At 32.7% G+C, this 21,535-nt stretch overlaps 1 protein-coding gene and 1 non-coding gene across 2 annotated transcripts in view; both read left to right on the top strand.

The window, feature by feature from the left end:
• The first annotated feature begins 1,744 nt into the window (after positions 1 to 1,744).
• LOC150103742 (glutamate receptor ionotropic, kainate 3-like) overlaps positions 1,745 to 21,535 on the top strand; it is a 33,434-nt gene continuing 13,643 nt past the window's right edge. Inside the window, exon 1 of the mRNA XM_090397069.1 lies at positions 1,745 to 1,871. Coding sequence (XP_090253195.1) covers positions 1,745 to 1,871 — 127 coding nt within the window. The remainder of the gene's footprint in view (positions 1,872 to 21,535) is intronic.
• Positions 6,265 to 6,380, top strand: TRNAL-CAA (transfer RNA leucine (anticodon CAA)). The gene is made up of 2 exons: positions 6,265 to 6,302; positions 6,335 to 6,380. It is a non-coding gene; the product is annotated as a tRNA-Leu (tRNA).

The raw sequence follows: 21,535 nt of genomic DNA, 5'->3' as shown, positions 1-21,535 counted from the left end.
CAATATAAAGGAATAATATATATATATATATATATATATATATATATATATATATATATATATATATATATATATATATATATATATATATATATATTATATATATATTTCAGTTGATATTTCAGTTGAACCCGCTTCATTTGAAGCGGATTCAACTGAAAAGATTAAGTAATGAAAAGATTAAGAGTGTAACGTTACACACTCGATCATTTCTACCATTATAATTTGTGGAATTTTTTACTGGATCCGGAGGGAGGCCAAGGGCTCCGTTTGTCCCCTGTGCGGAACGCTCATGGCGAGGAAGACTATTTGAGAAGAACGAAAAAGATAACACTTGGGCTCACAAGAAAAACAGTCATCTGACCACATTTCTTCTTGCTTCGTTGCTAATATTGTTAATTTTTGCACAACGTTCTTAGCATTTTTGATAAGTACCGAATGTTGTTTTTTTTTAACACCATTTCAATGCGATGTATACATTGTATACACAGAGGCACGAGATGCAACATGATCTCCGTATATCCTAGATTTTTCTTTCTGTCTTGCAATGGAAGAGGTGGATTTCAGAATGCACTCTCTCTCTCTCTCTCTCTCTCTCTCTGTGTGTGTGTGTGTGTGTGTGTGTGTGTGTGTGTGTGTGTGTGTGTGTGTGTGTGTGTGTGTGTGTGTGTGTGTGTGTGTGTGTGTGTGTGTGTGTGTGTGTGGTAATTCTAGAATTCTGTTAGGAATTTTTTCCATAAAAATTTCTAAGCAGGATAAACTTAGATGAGATCCTCCTGGGAGACTGTAGAATTTTGTAATCCTGTTGCTGCATGAAGGAAAACTCCAATTACAGCGGCTTCATTTGGCTGCGTCACACGCAACACTGCGTCCTTTATTCTTTTGATTGGTAACTTAATTCTTTTAACGGAGCAGAGGATTACATGGAATTCCCAGATATTCTTAGAATTTTTGTTCATCACACGGCACTAATTTTCTTTTGAAGTAATTGCTGGGAATTATTTAATCTTGAATAAACTACTGTGGTTTACGGAAATGGAAGTATTCGAGGGGAAAGTTATTTGGATGAATTGCTTGGACTTTTTCTACTATCGTCTTCCAATATGTCACCAACTTACAACAAAAACTTAATACAATGAAAAATCTTGGAGTCGTTTTAATGAATCTTCCTGGGCCCTTTAAGGTTGAAATGGTTGAATTTCGCGCATATAATACTGACACTTTTTTTTGTTTTTGTTTTTTGTGAATTCCACCAATGAGAGATTGAAACCCGTCTATTGTACGCAGTAGTTTCGTAGTTGGACTACGGACTAAATATTTCTACTAAAAAGCATGAACATTTTTCTTTTCAAGCTATTTCAAACCTCCAGTAAGCAGTGGGGTAGTTTCACGGTAGGCTATTAAGCATTGACAAACATCCAATCCGGCAGTAAATTTAGAACCGACATCTTGTTGTTTGGAAAACGGAAATATAATATATTTAGCTAAGAAGGTTGGCTAAATGCATCTAATGAGGTTACGATTGAATCAGAGGACAACTTCAGGGCCGTACTTCAAACAATGGGGGGAGGAGGGCCGGTAGGGCTTATATATATATATATATATATATAAATCTTATGAAATTAACTTAGAATTTAAGTACACTTTAAACAGAGATTCATTGTTAATATTTCCCCTATGATATTCGTAGACTTGGCTTGCATTGTATGGACTTGTGATTGTCATATCCATCTTGTTGTTTCTAATGGAGAAGATAACGTCTTCTTTCGATGAGGCGGCCCCAGAAGAACAAGAAAAGCCTGTAGAACGAAGAACACATCTTACCTTTTACAACTCTTTGACTTGCATTTATGGATCACTTATCAATCAGGGTAAGTTTAAATGATACTCCTAAAAATTATTAAGAAAATCACTAAAAACACATTGGTAAACACGTAATATATGATTTCATTAAATAACTTTTTTTTTCCGCTACAAATGACACCCACATTAGAACTTGGGAATCACAGGATCAATAAAAATACGAATCAGATTTACAGGACTTGAAAATTAGCTTAAGTGAATGTTGATCTAAATATCAATTTACATCATAGACACCAAGACACCAAGTAAATAAATAAATTACTTTACCGAAAAATTTGATTATATATTCAACACGTGTCAATTATTTATTTTGTTATTATTACATGACACCTCTAGGACTCATCGAGGAAGGGCACTCTACCCTACTCCACCGCTTAATCAAAATGCATTTTGCAGAAATTGGTGGATAGAAGGAGGAGGGGTATGATTGAGACATGTAAGCTGTTAAGAGGTTGTTACCAGATTAATGTCGGGGAGGTTTTGCACAGAATGGGTGAGGATAGCAGGAGAACCAGAGGTCATTCCTGGAAGCTATATAGGGAGGGTATGAGCAAGGGAGTGAGGAGCAGGTTTTTTGCATGAAGAGTGGTGAGTGATTGGAATGCTTTGTCCGAGAGTGTGGTGTGTGCAGAGACAGTGAATATATTTAAGGCAGTATGATAAACTGTGTTATAACAGTGAACCTCCCACGATGAGTCTTTGACTCCATGGAGGTTTTTATAATAATAATATAATAATAATAATTAATCAACTCAACCAACTACACAAAACTACACGCCACTATTGCACACCCACACTTCGTAGAACCGACCTTGGCTTTGTGCCAAGAATAGTCAATTCATGCTGAAGGGAAGAAAGAAATAAAGAATACATGAATTGGCCACCAACAAGCGAAATCACGAGCTTTATAAGTAAATTTTCCAACTGTTATACAAGCAAAATAGTTACCATACGCATTGATTATCCTAATATCGGAATGGATTCTCTTTCTTCTGACATGCGCACAAGTGTCGAAGGGTCTCGCATTTGTTGACGCAGTACTATCATCATCATCTACACGTTCTGGTTCTCAAGGCCGATGTTTCTGTATGCTGGATGAAAAATTCGAGTTTCCGGTTGTCATCACCACCGTATGAGTTCAACTAACTCACCTTCAATTGGAAAAAGCAATTGCAAAAAATCAACAGATATTTTAGTATGCTGTTGAAATACAAATTCCTTCAAGTGTCCTTAACATGAAGTATATACATCTGCCAAACGATATAATTTGTGATTTCGTCTGCTGTATATTCTAAAAAATTACACGCATTTAGCTTCAATTATACAAATGCGATACACGAAACAGCTTGATTTTAAGTGCAACGAATGTTACCCACTGAATAATTAATAAATGTCTGAATATTGTTTCCATTACATTGTACATATATTTTATTTAAATTATTGTATTTCATTCTTCAATAATGAAAAGGCGATGATAAATATTTGAATACAAAGTGCCCAGAATATCTGGCATGATAGGAAGAATTAAATTTAATAACTGTGCTTCGATTTGAATTTATTTTTAATTAACTGTGGCTAGAAAATCATTAAGAACATATTGGAAGCTTTTATGGTGTAAAATAGTCTGGTTTTAACTTTTGTATGTTGTGTGCCAATTTTTTTTCTCTTGTGTTTGGCCAGAAAAAATAGTTTGTATCACATTGTAAAGAGAACAGCTAAATAAGAACTTCTGATGATAAAGAAAATATTAAAAAAATCTAGGGCAGTCTCGTTAAATGGGGAATTTTTGTCCTTAATGATCGCAGATACAAAGTTAAAAGAACTTTTAGATAAAGAGGCATTTAAAGAAAAGAAAATGAAGAAAGAAAAAAGCGTTTTCAAAATGTACTCATCTTCTATAATAAGAATTAATTAGGGGGGGGGGGAGCCTCTTTAGTTGATTTTATGTACAGAGAATAAATTTTACACAATATTATTTATTTATTTATTATAAAGTAAATTCATTACTTTTTATTAAAGTTTTAAATAAAAATATATTCTAGAAAACAAAACTCATAAAAACATATTTTTAATAATCTGTTACCTAAAATTAATTAAAAATAAAATTTCAAATTGCCAGATATCTAGGACATTGAAATAATTTCTCGTTGTTTGTCTTTCCATTCTTGGAGAAATATACTGATAAAAGAAAGAAACTGTGTAAACCACTTCATAATGCATATTTATATAATTCTGAACATAACTTATCTTCTACAGGTGATTTTCCATTTCTTGTTTCTTTCAGGCTGATTTCTAATTCTATATTTATTTCCTTTTCATTTTCATTAAATGTTTGCCAGTTGTCTTTTTTTAAATATTTGTCTGTCCACAATTCTGTGTAGTATTTTAGAAATACCTCTAATTTCAATTCGGTGTTTAATTTTATGTTTTCTTTAGTATCTGTACTTAAGTATTTCAAAATCATATACACTGGGTTTTATTTTATATAAATCATGTTCTAAATTGGAAACAAACTTGTTCCATGATACTCTGTGTCTTTTTCTGACTTCTCTTTTAGCTCTGGCTCTTATTCTCTTATTATTACATCACACTTCCAGGGAGTCCAAGGACTCATCAAGGGAGGGCATCTACTCTACAACTCTTTATCTCACTACTCCACCAACCTTCATCATCTAACACCTGTGAAAGTACTAACGACTACCATCGTTAGTACTTTCACAGACAATCACAAACATCCATGCCCACGGCGGGATTCGAACCCGCAGCCTCCTTTTAGCTGGAGAGCAGATACGTTAACCACTCGGCCGACTTATTTATATTCTATTTCATTTTCTAATCTTTTACCGCTTATCCATTTATGATAGGCTTCTTTTTTCATTTTGATTATTTCTTTGATTGTATCATCCCATATCTTCAGTTTTTTACTTTACTGAATTTTTTTTTGGTAGTCTTCAGACGTAAACAACAACAACAACCACAAAAAAAAAAAAAAACATCAAAATCAAGGTAACGTAATAATAAAATTAATTCCATTAACGGCCCTTTGATTGTGTATATTTAAAAAATTGGAATAGAAATTGAATTAACTATTAGAGTTTACTTAATTAATGGGAAATGAAGTAGAATTTAAAAAAAATAATAATAATATAAATTAAATGAAATTAAATAATGTAAGAGAGAAATTTAAAAAAAAATTAAATAATGTAAGAAGAATAAAAATCATGTCAGGAGTGGGATTGGAACCCACCCACATTCTGTACGTTTGAATAATTTTTTGAATTTGCACCTATCAAAGACGCTGTGACGCCAAGCTTAGAGATACCGGTACATGCCATTTAATAGGAATACGTCAGAGTTGTCTGTGTACTAATTCCCTCATGAGCAGCTATTGTCTCGCTAGTAATGTAGTTGAAACCAAATTTGCTTCGGTTAAAGAGAAACAGGGCATCTGAAATTTCCGATGAGATTTTAAAAATCGCTATGACAAGAAGTATGGAAGATGGCGTTAATATGCATATATTTCATTTTGTCTACCGAGAATTTTGAGCACATCATTAATCTAAATTGATATTTAGAAAACGAAGAGAAAATATTACTATAATAATAATTAATTAATTAAACCTTACCACGTGTTACATAATCTGCAGACTTATAATAGGATCTTATGTCATCGGCATAGATATCTTCATGGATAAATAATTAGCTTTTAAGGTCTCTAAAATTATTCCACAAATTGTTAAAAATAAGAAATAATTTTATTGTTTCTTATTATTTAACGCGATATTATAATCATTATTATATAGTAATTATTAATAATTATATGTTGTCTCTAATAGGACAACATAAAAGTTGTTTATTCCAATAAGCATATATAATGTAATGTTTTTATATAAAATAATATATTATTTTATATTATATGTCATATATGTCATATATTATATTAAAATAAACATATATAATATAAAAATAATAACTGCTATTAAGATTTTTAAAAAATGTTTATGGAAATAAGCAATTCTTTGTTAAGCAAACATCCATGGAGTGTGTAATAATAATAATAAAATATTTCCATATCAGAAAAAAAAAAAAAAAACTTTTACTTGTTTTAGCGGATTTAACTCCCTTTATTTGCAGTTGGAACAGCCCAAACATTCAGCTACATTTCTGAGTGAGAGGCGCTGCTCTCGTATACACAACTATGACGCAGGGAGTTTAACTTATATGTATCGATATTTCTAAGCATAGTTTCACATTACTATGTTAACAAATCAAGTAAGAATATAATAACAGCGCACACTTCATATATCATATTTATTCATAAAATGGTTCAAAAACATTCAAATTGATCGAAAAATCACTCGTATCCATACAGAAGCACTTTTTAAGAGATTACTGATAGCTGTCAGGATGGCCGAGCGGTCTAAGGCGCCAGACTCAAGGTATAACGCCTTTCGCACAGCGCGACTGTGAATTCTGGTCCACGAATGTGGGCGTGGGTTCGAATCCCACTCCTGACAAATTTTTTCTTTCCATATATATTGTTCGTTTAAAACTTTTTTAAATCAATTTTTTAAATCAATAATGAATTCAATTTTTAAAATCAATATATATACTGTATATATAACTAAATATACAGTACGCACACACACATGCATAAACGTAATTAAATTATTTTTAATTTAATTACGTAATTTACCGTATAAACTCACTGCTGTGTAACTTGAGAACTAGTCTATGTACTATTAATCAAACTTCTCTTTTAAAGTATAGTATATATTTTTTTCTTTTGTTTTTAAAAGAAACGTTGAAAAAAAAAAGAATTTTTTTCCTAACGAAATAAAATTGTGTGTCTGCTTCGATTTTATTAGTAATTTCACTTGGCGAATTTTATGGCTATTTTGTCTTCTTTTTTTTTTTTTAAAGAGTACCCCTTGTATAATGTTATTGGCTTTTTACTCAATTTATACGCCTAAAGAAAAATAATAAAGTGAAATATAATGTTTATATATTATATTTATATAATATATAAACAAAAAGTACAGTGAAATATAATGTTTATATTTCACTTTACTTTTATTTTTCTTATTAATTATTTCGTAAAGCGACCTTGTGTTTTAGTCAGGGCATTGTTTTGTTAAAATCAACGACACACTTCCTTGGAAAAATTTCCGAAGTAATATTCGTCAGAAAATTCCTTAGAATTTAAATCGAAACCATGCTCTGCTAGGTTATATATATCCCCCCCTTTCTCTCTCTTCTATTGTAATTCCCCCCCCCAATGATCTTTGTAAATCTATTGTAATTCTAATATAACTCTATTGTAATTCTCCCACCCCAACCCCTTGCTAAACGGTCGTTAAGTAGAGTGCGTTGTATTTCTCATCAGATCCATAGATGGCGCTGATTTCATCGATTTTGTCCACAGCAAATAAGTTTGCTAATTCTCTACGTGTTCATAGTATAACGCAATGAACACATAACTATAATCTTATTAGTAGAATAACAGACCGTTGATTTCTCTGTACTCATAAAATATGCAGTGCAGGCTGTTTGCTTTCCTGGTTGGTTTATTCAGAGAATGAAGTACTTCTTTACGAAGAAAGAATTCGCTGTTAATGTTTGAAAGTGTTAGTATAGGAAGCTACAAATCTGGTCAGAACAATGAGAAGTGCTTTATATACGTTAGCTTTCATTACAGCTTCGCCATGATTAATTACCTGATTAATTTAATTTTTTTCTGCTCTAAATAGGGTGTTAGTTTTTGTAGTAACTGATGCCCTGAGTTGGTTGGGATATTTAAAAATAAATAAATAAATAAATTTAAGTGATTATACAGGGTGTTCGGGATAAATTTGACAGTTTCGTAAGGAAAAAGAAAATCTTCTTTGTATCTATTAAATTTAATGAATTGACAAAAAAACATTACAGGCAGAGTTAATTACAATACTATCAACAAGATTTACTCAAAATAACCACCATTAGCATCGATCACAGCTTCAATTCTGCTTCGGAACCTCGAACAAGCTGATGCTACAGTCTCCCTGGGAAGGGCCGCAAAAACTGTTTTAATTTTATCCATTAACTGGGCTTTTGTATTACTGGAAGTGCGATTGGTGTCTTTTTCAACTGCGCCCCATACAAAATAATCCATGGGGTTAAGGTCTGGGGAGTTTGGAGGCCAAACATTTGGACTGGTGAAGTCGTAGAAATTTTCAGACAACCATTTTTGACTTTTCCCAGAGGTGTGGCAAGGGGCCGAATCCTGCTGCCATACATACGGCCTACCATTGGCTACCCTTGTTATCCAGGGCTTGACTACAGTTAGCAACTCCACGAACAAAGCCCGAATTCCAATGCCAGGGTTCTTCAACACCTGTTCCTGCAGATTTGCGAGGAATTCTGCTGTACGAACGCAATCAGATCGTCTGCTAGGGATCTTTCTTCTTGCTACATCCTCGTAGTCACCATTGCAAGTCTCTAGTTCATGCCTGATTGTTTTTACTGTATTCAGGGAGCATTGGGCAGCAGTCGTAATATCCTTATTTTGATGGCGGGCACGAATCATCATGATACAAGTTATTCTCTTCCATGATTCAGGTGGGTTCCAGCTATCCATCCTTTCTGACATCTTGTATATGAATGAAGAAGGGTCCAAACTTTTAAATGAAGAGAAGTGTGTGTTAATACATGTAACTTACGGAAAAATATAATTAATTATAAATATGTCAAATTTATCCCGAACACCCTGTATATTAAGCGCCTTAAGCATGAAAAATATTATTTTTGGTATGTCATCTTATTATTATACAAAGATACTGGAAAAGAAGATGACGAAGGTTATTATTATTACTACTACTTTCGGCCTTCTATCAGCAGATATAATAAGCTTATTTAGGATAATAACGGCATTAACATCGCGCGTTACCCAATTTCATATTTATATCAGGATGGTACCCATATTACTATCCTGTTCATGGTATATTTTATGTAATTTTTATAATCGCAAAAGAATTACTTTATTTTTTCATAATTACTCATTTTTATTAAAAGAATATAAAGAAAAATCACTGTAGTAAACCCCTATTGGTTGCGTAATTGTCTAGAGATGTCCAAATTTTTTAATTTAAAAATTTTAATAAATATGATTACTACAAAGTACCTTATTTATATCTTGTTTACTAGTACAAAATATAAGCAATTACAACTGAAATCTGAGTATTCTATCGTTTCTTTTAAACGCTTTAGATGTGCCAAGATTTTTTCCTTTTTTTTTTTTTGTATGACCTCTCAAAAAATATGGTGAGGTTAAATTTGAAAGAAAATTAATAAAAACCAATAACTATCTGAATATTAAAAACCAAAAAAAAAAAAAAGATTCTTTGGTTTATGTATATTTTAATGCTATGTCGGTTTTTAAATATTCACATCATTATTGACTTTTTCTCATTTTGTTTGAAAACTTTCATCTCACTTTATTTTTTTTTTTTAAGATTTCGTAGTTGTACAAAAATTTTTGTACTTCTATTCTATCTTAAGCTTTTAAAAGAAATCACTGGAACTTCGATTTCAGACACGTTATTACTCCGATTTTTGACTTTCCATTAAGCCAGATATGAGTTAGTGCTTTTTCTTCATCTCAACTGCATATTTTCACCTTAACATGTTGGCTCAATGGTCAGTAGCCAAATAACTTGGTTTTAAAGAAATCTAATATATGGCAAAATTGGGTTTAACTATATTAGGTTTATCAGTTAGTCTATCTTTGCTTGTTTTTGATGGATGACAAAGCACAACTTCCAGCCCACCAGAGATTGGCTAACCCATCTCCAGCTGAAAATTACTATAATGGTTCTACTCGTCCTACAAGGGATTGCTCCACTTTTATTTATTTTATTATTATTTTTATTATAGATCTTTAGTCTAACGCTCTCCCAGCTGAGCTACTGTTTTCTTAATTAACAACTGTAACAATTATTTACGTCGTCATGAATTATATATTTACAATATGTACATCGAAATAAGATTGTTATACCGCCATATATAGATAAATTTTATCTTTTATATTACAATGTGGTTGTTAACATTATTGCAGTGGCGAATTCTCGATGCTTGCTGCGCAAGCTCATTAATTGGGAAAGAAGTAATATTTATTTGTTAATAGATGCATGCATTTATAAGCATTCCATTAAGGCTTTTATTTTTGTAGACAGAAGACGTCTTAAGCTTGCACGGCAATAATTGAGCTTTGGGTTGTGTATTGAAGGCCGATGCTTGCTCGTCTAGTCAACGCTACCTTGGCTTGCTCGGTTGTAGCAGCTTCCAGGTCCTATGCGCCCGCATAGCCATTTCACGTCGCCTCACTCTGTTGCTTAAACACAGGCCATACGCAGTCAACGTAGCTCTAGCCAGTGAGCTTCAGCCAGCCTTTACAAGTGTGCGTGTTGCTTGGGAAAATTAACTTACAACCAACTTTTTATGACGATGTTATTGACTACTTCATAAAGAAGAACCGTAGGGTAGAATTTGTATTCAAGTAGCTAAATTGAAAAACATAGAATATCATTTGTAAAATAAATGTTGTATTTGTATGATTAAATATACATAAATTTCTAAATATTTAGTTTTAAATGGTCAGTAATTCATTATTCCGCTAATCAGACTTCAATCACACCTCTCACTCCCTGAATGATAACAAGAGCAAGCGTGAATTTCAAGACCAGCATTCGCCCCTGCATTATTGTTAACAATAATCATATTCAGAGCTTTCATGTGTATTGAATTGCATTATGTGTCTTTTGGTTTTACCTGATAGTTTATTTTTCACTTAAATATTAGGCGCTACTTTTTATTTAAGGCGTGCAATTCGCATGACTGTCCTCTTGAGGTGTTGTCGTTATATTAAGTAGGTAGTCACGCTGATATTCACTAAAACTGTAAGAGTGACACTGTTGTCAGAGAAATTACTGAGGTTACATTTTATTTAACTCAGATAGTAATAATTTCAATTAATATCCGCTGGAGTCTTGGATGTCACATTACTTTGGGTACAGGATCTGAGTTCGCTGTTTCCGTTGAGGTAGGGAGTCAAGCTTTTCCCTTTTGCGTCGACCTATTTCATGTGATCGAGGTGTTTTTTCTGATTGAAGTGAAGAGAATCGTTTCTTCTGATTATACTTCAGGTATGCTTTATCTCCACTGAAGTGATGATGTTGTCGTTCTGTTATTGGTTGGAGGGTTCGTCTGATGTGAGGTGGCAGGATAAGTGGGCCCATTTCGCTGTAGTATTTTTTTTTTTTTTTTTGCTTGGGCTCAATTTGTTATTGCTTTCTGGACGTAGTGATGTAGTTTCGATATGGTGCCCGGACTATCTTCTCTTCCATACGTTCGTCACACCTGTGAGCCCAAATGCATGCATCGTTAGGAGAGAACGATTATTTGCATCCTGTTTATGTGTTTTCTTTTTAACCAGAATAATAATTCTTCTTTGGTTAAGAAACCATCTTTTAACCGCTTTCCAAGTTTCTTCTGCTTGTTTACAATATATCATTAGGTGGTATAGTGTTTCCGGTTCTGGGAAAAATTGACATGTTGCATGCCCTTCGAAAGGTATACCTTTAGCAACTATCCGCATCTTGGATGGTAGCCAAGCATGGTGGACTTTACAGAAGGTTTCATATTTCTGCTGCACCACTCTGCTTGCATGCGTAACTTTTCACGTCATCGTATTGTATATTATAAAGAATTAATTTTCAATCAGTAGTTTAAATGTTTTTTTTTTTACGTTATCTTTACCGTTTCTCGGAAATGTTAATAGAAATCAATGTCAACCAAAGCTAGCTTTCAAAATGGAAAGAGGTACATATCCTCGCCATGCTTTTCAATCTTTATTGGGAATATATAATAAACTTAGCCTTGGAAAACAGTGCTGTTGGAATCACACTTGGTGGCCAAAAAATCGGTAATTTTAGATTCGTTGATGACATTGATCTAACAACAGAGAATGAGAATCAGTTACAGACAGGGTTTCTAAGGCACTTAGTGATTGTGAATTAAAGATTAGCATTCACAAATTAAAAACGATGTCTTCAGATAAAAAGCCTATGAAAATTTCAGTTCATGATGAAAAATTGGAAAAAGTACAATAATCGCATATTTGGGAAGTGTACAACACAGAGATGGCTGGTCTAAACATGATATTAAAGCACGCATTGCTAAAGCAGCTATTATCCTTCAGAAGACATAGCCACTTTGGAAGGATAATAAAATACAGCTAACTACAAGACTTTACCTCATCTCCCCTTAGCTCTGTCTTACTATGGGGATGTGACAGTTGGACAGTGCTAAAGGAAGATGAAAACAGGCTGTTTACCTTCGAGATTATGTGCTACAGAGAACAGGGGACAACTTAGTGTCATCAAACAAAATAATTGTATTTTTTTTTTTTTTTGAAAAATATTTTTAATAGAAGGCTGAGAGTACTTTGCAATCACATCATTCTAGCAATAAACACAGTTAATAATTTTATTATTTACATGAAGTGAAAATAAAATAAAATGAAATATTTTTCTCGCAATATGCTACAATTTAGGTTTTATTATTTAGTTTTTCAAGATTTTGTCAACAAAAATATATATGAATTTATCAACAAAAACGAATAGAGAAACTTGGAAAGCTGCCTACAATTATATAAAATTAAATAAATAAACACTTTCTCCGTAGTAAACACATGTTTAATATTTGCCAGAATCTCTAATTATCCATTTCGCAACTTACGAAGGCGTATACACTGCAGCAGACGAAGATCCGGGTTCTCTGTAATCGAGAACAATCCGGGCAATTTTATGCATTAAACGCTTGTTATAATGACGGTTCCAGTGAAATGAATGCTTTTAAGCTTGCCATTCCTGGCTGATTGAAGAGTGTGTTATTTACAAAAGACATTAACTTGCAGAAATCGATGAAAGGAATGGACTTTACACCCTACTAACTGCGATGAAAATCGTTTTCTGTTACTAGAAGGAAGCAGCACGGTGGCATTACCATCTGCTGCTTGATGTTGTTATTCAATTCCCCTTCCGTGCAGTGTTTGCGCAGTTAATTAGATCATTTACAACTAAATTCCCTGGTGTTACATTCTTAATACGAGTCTCGTATAAATGATGATGAAATCTTCAGGTCGATTCTATTTAGAATAGATCGTACTACGATTTTCTTTGAATATATCCACGCAATTTTATTTGTAAAGTAGAAGTTCTCTTTAAGAGGGAAAAAATAAATATATATAATGCAATTTACATGACAGGAAGCTCCTCTGTATTTATTTATTTATTTATTTATTTAGTTTCTTGTTCAAACAAAATTTAAATGCGTATGTATAAATGATATAAAAAAGATTTCTCTAAGGCATGTTTTTCCCTAAAGGGAGCAGTGGGAACTAATTAAGCTCCAATTAACCTACTTTTAGAAATCAATTATTATAAGACTTTCTGTGACTATAAAACCTTACTTTCCTGAGCCAAACGTTTATCCAGGAAACGTGTGAAAAACACCTAGAAAAAGCCTCCTCTAATGGCCACTGGAGCCGACAGAGTTATAATATAATTATTAATAAATATTATAACGGTTTATCGTCGTGTTACTACAATGTAAAAGCGACATCTAGAATTAGAAAAATGTAATTAAAAGATTAGTCCAACAAAATGTCAATAAATGTAAAAAAACGTTTTTATAAAAATTAAAAAAAAAGCATTTTGAAGTACAGTACTCCCCAAGAATGTAAAATTTTCCAAATACAATGAATATTTACTTCATCCTATTATGATAAAATTTGAACTGCGCAAATGTTTATTATTTATTTATTAATTTATTTATTAATTATTAATTTATTTATTATTAATTAATTTATTATTATTATTATTATTATTATTATTATTATTATTATTATTATTATTATTATTATTATTATTATTATTATTATTATTATTATAACTATAATTAATCAACTAACAACAAAAATTCGTAGGGCAAAAAGACGCTACTACTTCCAAAAATTTATGGAATATAACGACAACATTAAGCAATCATGGGCTACACTCAACGAATTAGTAACTCGAAAAAAGAAAACTTCAGCACAAAATTTTATTGCAAAAAGCTTCGGTCAGGACACAAACCAAAAGGAACTAGCAGACTCATTCAACCATGCTTTCACAAACAACATCACACAACTCAAAAAAGACAAACTACAAACAATCAAAAAAAAACTATCGACACAAAGTCAACAACAAACGATGTATTTTCCACCCGTAACAAAACAGGAACTGAAAGAAGCAATCCTACTACTAAAAGCAAAGACCACTCCAGGAATAGACAAAATAAGACTCACAGACCTTATAACACACTTTGAACAAATAAATCCTATAATTTTTAAACTCGTGAACATAATATTCGACACAGGCATTATTCCACAACAACTAAAAACTGCAGTAATTACACCAATATACAAACACGGCAAAAGAAACGATACTCAGAACTACAGACCAATAGCTACACTACCAGTCATTTCAAAAATCTTTGGAAAAATAACACACACCAGACTACAGAACTATTTACAGAAGTACAACATCATCTCACAAAAACAATACGGCTTTCAGAAAACAAAAAGCACCATTACTTTATTAGAAGACATCGCCGACACAATAAACAAAGCTCTCGACAAAAACAAGTACGCCGTCCTTATACTGCTGGACCTAACCAAAGCATTTGATACACTTGAATATGTCATACTACTCACCAAACTATACTCAATAAGTATAAGAGGAACACTGCATACATGGTTTAAGAACTACCTCTCAAACAGAAGACAAGTAACAAAAACAGGTACATGTCACATTCGGAGTATACAAATAAAACACGATGTACCTCAAGGTGCCATATTATCACCCACTCTATTCAACATATACATTAACGATGTTCATAACATATCCATAAGAAGTCAAATATTTCAATACGCAGATGAATGACACTGCACTACTAGCAATCCACACAGACATTAACACAACTCTCTGCAAAGTACAACAAGACCTAAATGAAATCACAACATAATTTCACCCAAATGCAATTTACTTCCTGCCAATGTTCAGAAATCAAACCTGCAATACACGCAAATACCTCGGTCTCTATATAGATTCCCACCTTAAATGGACAAAACATATAGAATACCTACATACCAAACTCCGGATCATCGCAGCAAAACTCTTCCAAGTTAAAGACATTATTCCATCCAACATAAAAAAAACTCCTATATCATGGTATCTGCGAATCCCTACTCAGATACGGAAAAATATCTATACAAATACATCAAACAGCCACCTAACAAAATTAGAAACACAACACAGGAAAATCGTGACAACAGTGATCTGGACACCTTACACGCAACAACCAATATCCGACAAGCACATGGCGATACGCAGAATTCTGAGCATTAAAAACCTGAAACACTACATGACATTAACAAGGAATTACTTCATCATGACCTATCGAAACAACAGAGACACATATCGTATAACACGACCTACAACAACTCTCTACATCCCCACATCCTTTATCAACTCATACGGTTCTTTTGTGAGATCACATGAGATACCCACGCAACTCAACAACCTACCAAGAAATTTAAAACACGTCGATAACTACAGAACATTAAAAAACGAACTCTGGAAAACATACCAACAAATTTAAGATACCATTAACACTAATATACACATCACACATCACTAGCAGCCAATGCCTACATCCCATACATAATAAACAGTAGCAACAACATAAATAGCGAAGGCTAAATCCCACTCTCTTCATAAAAGCTAAATCAAGCTTCGAAATAGGTGGGATTAACTTGCCTCACTCATCTACAAGTAATCATTATAAACAAATGCAGAAATTTCTTTGTATAATCACTCTTTCTCAAACTTTGAAAAAAAAATAATAAAAAATTATACAAAAAATTCTGTATAATTTTTGAAGAACATGTGTTGTAAATACATAATATAAAGGTAAAAATGTATTATTAAAAATTTTAATTGAAATCCAATGAAGAAAATGCAGCACTTAGTGCTGAACTCTGTAAAATTATAAGGTGCAATGTCACACAAGATGTTTATTGTATGTATAAATATTTTAGCAATCAATATATTATTATTATTATTATTATTAAGGGATAACTGAGTCTGCTATTTAAGTTTAAGGTAACAAGTGGTGTACTACAAGGATCAGTGCTTGGTCCACTGTTATTCAATCTGTACATTAATGATATTAGGAATGATTTAACAAGCGACATACTGCTATTTGCTGATGATGCAAAGACAGGCAGGGTAATCAGGAATGCTGTTGATATGCAGTACTTGCAGAATTATTTGAATAAGCTGGAATTGTGGGTATGGGAAAATGGGTGTCAGTTCAATGTCAGTAAATGTAAAGTCATTCACTTCGGTGTAATTGGATATCCAATGTCGTATTATATTGGTGGGATTATGCTTGAAGAAACTGATGAAGCTAGGGATCCTGGAGTGTTGGAAGTTGAAGTTCAGGGGCATCTTGCAAAGATTGCAAATAAAACTCAAAAGATAATTGCAATGCTGAAACTTACGTTCACATGTAAAGATGTTATTTTTCCTCTTTACAAAGCCTTGATAAGACCTCACTTGGACTATTGTGCGCAGGTCTGGTCTCCTGGTTTCCGAATATCAGGATTGTGAAATACTGATTATGAAGACAGATTGAGAATTTGTAGACTGCAGACACTAAGAAACAGGAGAAAGAGGGGTGATATGATTGAGACTTACAAACTCTTGAAAGGATCATACAAGATTTCAATTGATGAAAATTTTCAATTTATGGAGGGTAGGGAAAGAACGAGAGGGCATCCTTGGAAGATGAGAATTAATGCCGCTAAGAGCTCGGGTGAGGGCTAGATTTTTCACTCTGAGGATGGCGCGTGCTTGGAATGGATTGCCATTGGATGTTGTGAGTGCAAGCAGCGTGAATGAATTCAAGAATGAGGCCACACTGGTGTGTGTAGTATGTGGCCTCCCTCGATGAGTCTCTGACTCCCTAGAGGTCTCTAATAATAATAATAATAATAATAATAATAATAATAATAATAATAATAATAACTGGTGATGTGGGCTGTGAGCCTAAGTGATTGTTGCCCTGTGTCAGTCTAATAAAAAAAAATCTACAACAGCTAAGGTAAAATCAATGACAACCACTTGGTAAACATCGAAGAGTCAGGAATTAAGGGAGGGTGAGTTGAAGTGTGACCGATAGAAATGGTACTTTTTATCTCATGTTATGAAATAAAAGTACGGAATTATAGTCAGTCAATATGTCCCTTGCGTTTTTTTTTTGGTTCTTTATTTATAGAAAATAATAAATAAATTATATTTATAGGAAAAAATAACATGGGAAGAGCAATCGATGCTTCATTTATAATTCATTCATTTGGAACCCTACTCTCATCAAGTAAAATATTCACTTCACAAAGACTGAACTACGATTTGAAACGAACTAACAAACAAACAAACAAAAAATCCTAGTAAGGAAAAAACATGTCATTACTTCCTAGTATTCGTGGTAGTTCACAGGAACTGCACGAAATATAACCTGACGTGCATAGCACGAAATAAAAGACAAAACATTAATAAATTCCACAACGTGTTATGATTTTCTAAGAGGAGTTGAAGGCAATCTTTTCAAAACTTACGTTTTTCTGGACGTCTGTAGAACAAGGTCTGTCTCTAGTCATTGGTCCACTGAGTATATTGTTATGATGTTTCAGATGTTCCTGATTCTAATATTATTTGTATGTTCTAATAGATATACAAATGGTCCAATCTATTTCTATGCCGTCCAATAAAGCATCAAGGAGTATCTGCACATAGTCGAGCATGGGATTGCTTAACTGTATGATGTGTGCTTTGTGTTATTTGATGAGATATGTGTTTACTTGTACTAATGAACACTTGGAAGATATGAATGTGATGCTTTTAGTTGAGATTCATAAAATTATAAAATTTTATTTTTTTTCCCCATTCGGTCAATGGAGTGTTCTTATTTTCAATAATTTTTCAAAGGTTTTGTCCTCTTCTGTCCGTCACTAAAATGGCCGATTGCAATAGAATCCATCCAAGAGAGACGTTATTTGCATAGAGCTCGATGGATAGAAAAAAAATCAGTACGTGTTCGTACGCATTTGGCAAATGACAAAAAAATGACATTAAGAAAAGCGGATGGACATCATCCAGCTTCAAAGTTACTGTATTGTCCAAGGAGAGCAGCATTCGAGGCACTTGGGTTTTAGATATTATTATCATCATGAATGCCCACTACAGAAAAGAAAGAAAGAAAATTAAACTGTAATAAAATGCCTTCTTCCTCTTCTTCTACTTCACTTCAAGGACTAGGCATTTGCCTGTTCCGGCTTCACTGGTCTTTCCATCTTGCAACTAGTCTCTCTTTCTCTGTTTCTTTCTCTTTGGTCCATATCTATCCATCTCATTTGGTAGTCGATATCTTTCCGTCCTAAACAGATGTTTTTTTTCCATTTCTCTCTAGTGATATCCAGTTAAATATCTAGTTCTTTTCTGATGTCTTCATTTATTATACGATCTAATTTTGTGCATTCTTTAATTAATCTTAAAAACCTCATGTCTGCAGCTTGTATTCTACTTTCATCTTTCTTTTTAACAGTCTATGTTTGTGAACTATATAACAGAATGGGAGTGACCATTAGTTTGTAAAATTTTAGTTCAGTTTCTCATCTTCTTCTTCTTCTTTTTTTTTTAATCCCGTGTCCTTTTGAACAAATAAAAGATTCCACAGATTTACTGAAATTTCTTCATTTTTTTAATCTATATCTTTATCTTTTACATATGTCATTATGCAGCCTAAATCATTAAACTCTGTCATCTGTTCTGTTATTTTATTTGATATAAATATTTTGTATCTAACATGATCTCGGCCTTTAAATACCATGACTTTTGTTTCTGTTTTTTGAAATTTCATGCAAATTTCTCCATATTTCCCTAAGACATTTGGAATTCGATTATTTCTGACTCTAGCATTAAGATCTGCTTTTAACACAATTTATGACATTTATTTAACCGTTTTTGTAGTTCCTCATAAAATTTTTCGGAATCTTCTTTTCTACCTTCTTTAGAGGTGGCGGCATTGCCCACAAAGTGTTCCTGGTGAGATTTTTACAAGGTAGTTCACCATTGCTCCTCCCCCCCCCCCAGTTTTATCCGGGATCGGGACCTCCATATGGCTAGGGCGTATTCATAATTGTAATCCATATGTGTTCATGGGGCCGGTGTGTCTGGGGGGGACGAAAAACCCGAGTTTCTTGGTGAAAAAAAACCCATCCCTTCGTATGAAGGGATAGGTTTTTCGTCGAAAGGACACCAGATAATTGTTCCTCACGTCATTGACGGAAATCAAACCCAGGTCTTTTCGACCAAAGGGCTTCGTCTACACTGACAGCCTCCGTAGCTCAGCATATACTCCTCTGATATTTAAGCAGCTTCTGTTTGTTTTCAATTCAACTGTCATAATTCGATCATTTACAAACCGTACTTTTGTATTCTATTTTTCAATTCATTGTCGATTAAAATGGCTACACCACTGGAAGCTCTGACATGTTGGTCCATCCACTATACAGCATAGTAAATTATCTTTTGTTTTCTTTAATTTCTTTTTTGTTTCTGTTATCACGACTGTATTAATATTTTTATTTTTTAGTGATTTTAGTAATTCTAATTCCTTTGTTGTTATGCTTCTCACACTGCACGTGTCTATTTTTAAAATGTCCGAGATTCCTAATCGGTTACTTTCAGTGCCGCGCCGTGGGTAGGAGGCGCTCTTGTGCAAAACGTTTTTCAGCGCCCCCTAAAATAAGTTTCCATGAAAAATTTTTGCGAAAAATTTTATTTTGTTAAAAGTACAAAACAGTTTATACTCATATATAAAAATAAATTTTATTTAACAGTAGTAGAACATTGTAATCACTGAAATTCATAAATAAGAAAATTTTAATAATAAACATTTTTAAAAATGTTTATTATTAAAATTTATATATATATATATATATATATAATATTCTGTATATATTCTGTATATATATATATACAAACAAAAATTACTTTTTTGTTAATATAAAAAGAAATATTACATAACGAAGATAATTTGGATTCATGCTTTTAACTATATAACAATTAGTGTAAATATAGATTTATTTTACATATTTATCCGTCTTCCTTTGGCCGCCACAAAATTTTTAATAATATCTTTAATGTCTAATGAATCCATAATATTATTTTCAATTGATATAATTGATAAATCCGGTAGACGCTCTCCAGACATTGTTGACCGCAAATAATTTTTTATTAGTTTCAGTTTTGAAAAACTTCTTTCCCCTGATGCTATGGATATTGGTAATGTTAAATAAATACGCATCACAATCGCAGTATTTGGAAACGTGTCGGTTAATTTATTTTCGTATATATAATTTAAAACATCCTGAGGAGCCGACTCTTGTTTAATAAAACATTGCAAAGTTTTTAATTCCTCAAATAAAGTCATACCATCAATATCGCGATTGTCGCTCAGTTTTAAGTGCAAATCTTTACAGTGTTTCATTAAATCTTCATCGCTTCAATCTTTTAATTTGCTAATGTCTCTTATAACTTTAAAGTCTTCGCTATGTTGTTTTAAGAGTATGAATCTTTCCGTGACTGTAATTATTGTCGTGTTTAAAATTGCGAATAAAAAATTATTTTAAAATTTTGTTTAGGATCATGCATTGTCTCATCTGATGCTTCGTAACCAAACATTTTTGTTTTTGTTCCTTTGCGAATGCCTGGAAAAATAGGATCAATATTAAGATTGCTTGCTACTTCTTTTGCAGTTCTAATAATATTTTCAAACTATTGGTCTGTTCGGCGAGTATTTAATTCTTGTATAATGTAATCAAGATTTTCTTAATTTTTCCTATATCAAATGTCGGATTCTGCATTATTTTGCTTGCAACATTTACGAGACAGATTTCGTACCAAACATTAACAGAGCAAATAAATTTAAACGAATAAATCTTTGAAATTAAGTTGTCTGCCTGAACTCTAGAATCGATATCTTTAGTTTCATCTTCTGTAATATCAAAAAGAGCCTGGTAAATTTCCTTGATATTATTTTAAGTGGCTTTATTGCTTCTACTCTACTTTCCCACCTAGTAGCAGAAAGTGGTTTCAAATTTAAAACACGAATATGTTTTTTTTTTAATATAGCCCAACGTTTCACAGATATTGAAAAAAAATTATATAATTCCTGTATTACCCCCAAAAAATTTACAGTTTCACAGGATATCTTAGCTGCATCATTAACTACCAAATTTAATGAATGAGCAGCACACGGAATAAAAAAAGCCCTTGACTTTATTTCAAGGTTTTTTTTCTACAGTCCATTATGTTTGCCTCGCATATTTGAACCGTTATCATAAGCTTGGCCGCGTAAATCTGAAGTGTTAATATTCAATAATTTTAAATAATTTTTTATAAATTGAAATAATCCTTGCCCAGTGGTATCTTCTACATATTGAAAACCCAAAAAATGTTCATGAATTTCT

This window comes from Typopeltis vanoorti, chromosome 8 (genome assembly GCF_054136105.1).
Source record: "Typopeltis vanoorti isolate ZY-2024b chromosome 8, IOZ_Tvanoo_1.0, whole genome shotgun sequence".
Lineage (NCBI taxonomy): Eukaryota > Metazoa > Arthropoda > Arachnida > Uropygi > Thelyphonidae > Typopeltis > Typopeltis vanoorti.
Note: the sequence above shows the minus strand (reverse complement) of the source record. Positions and strands in the feature narration are given on the sequence as shown.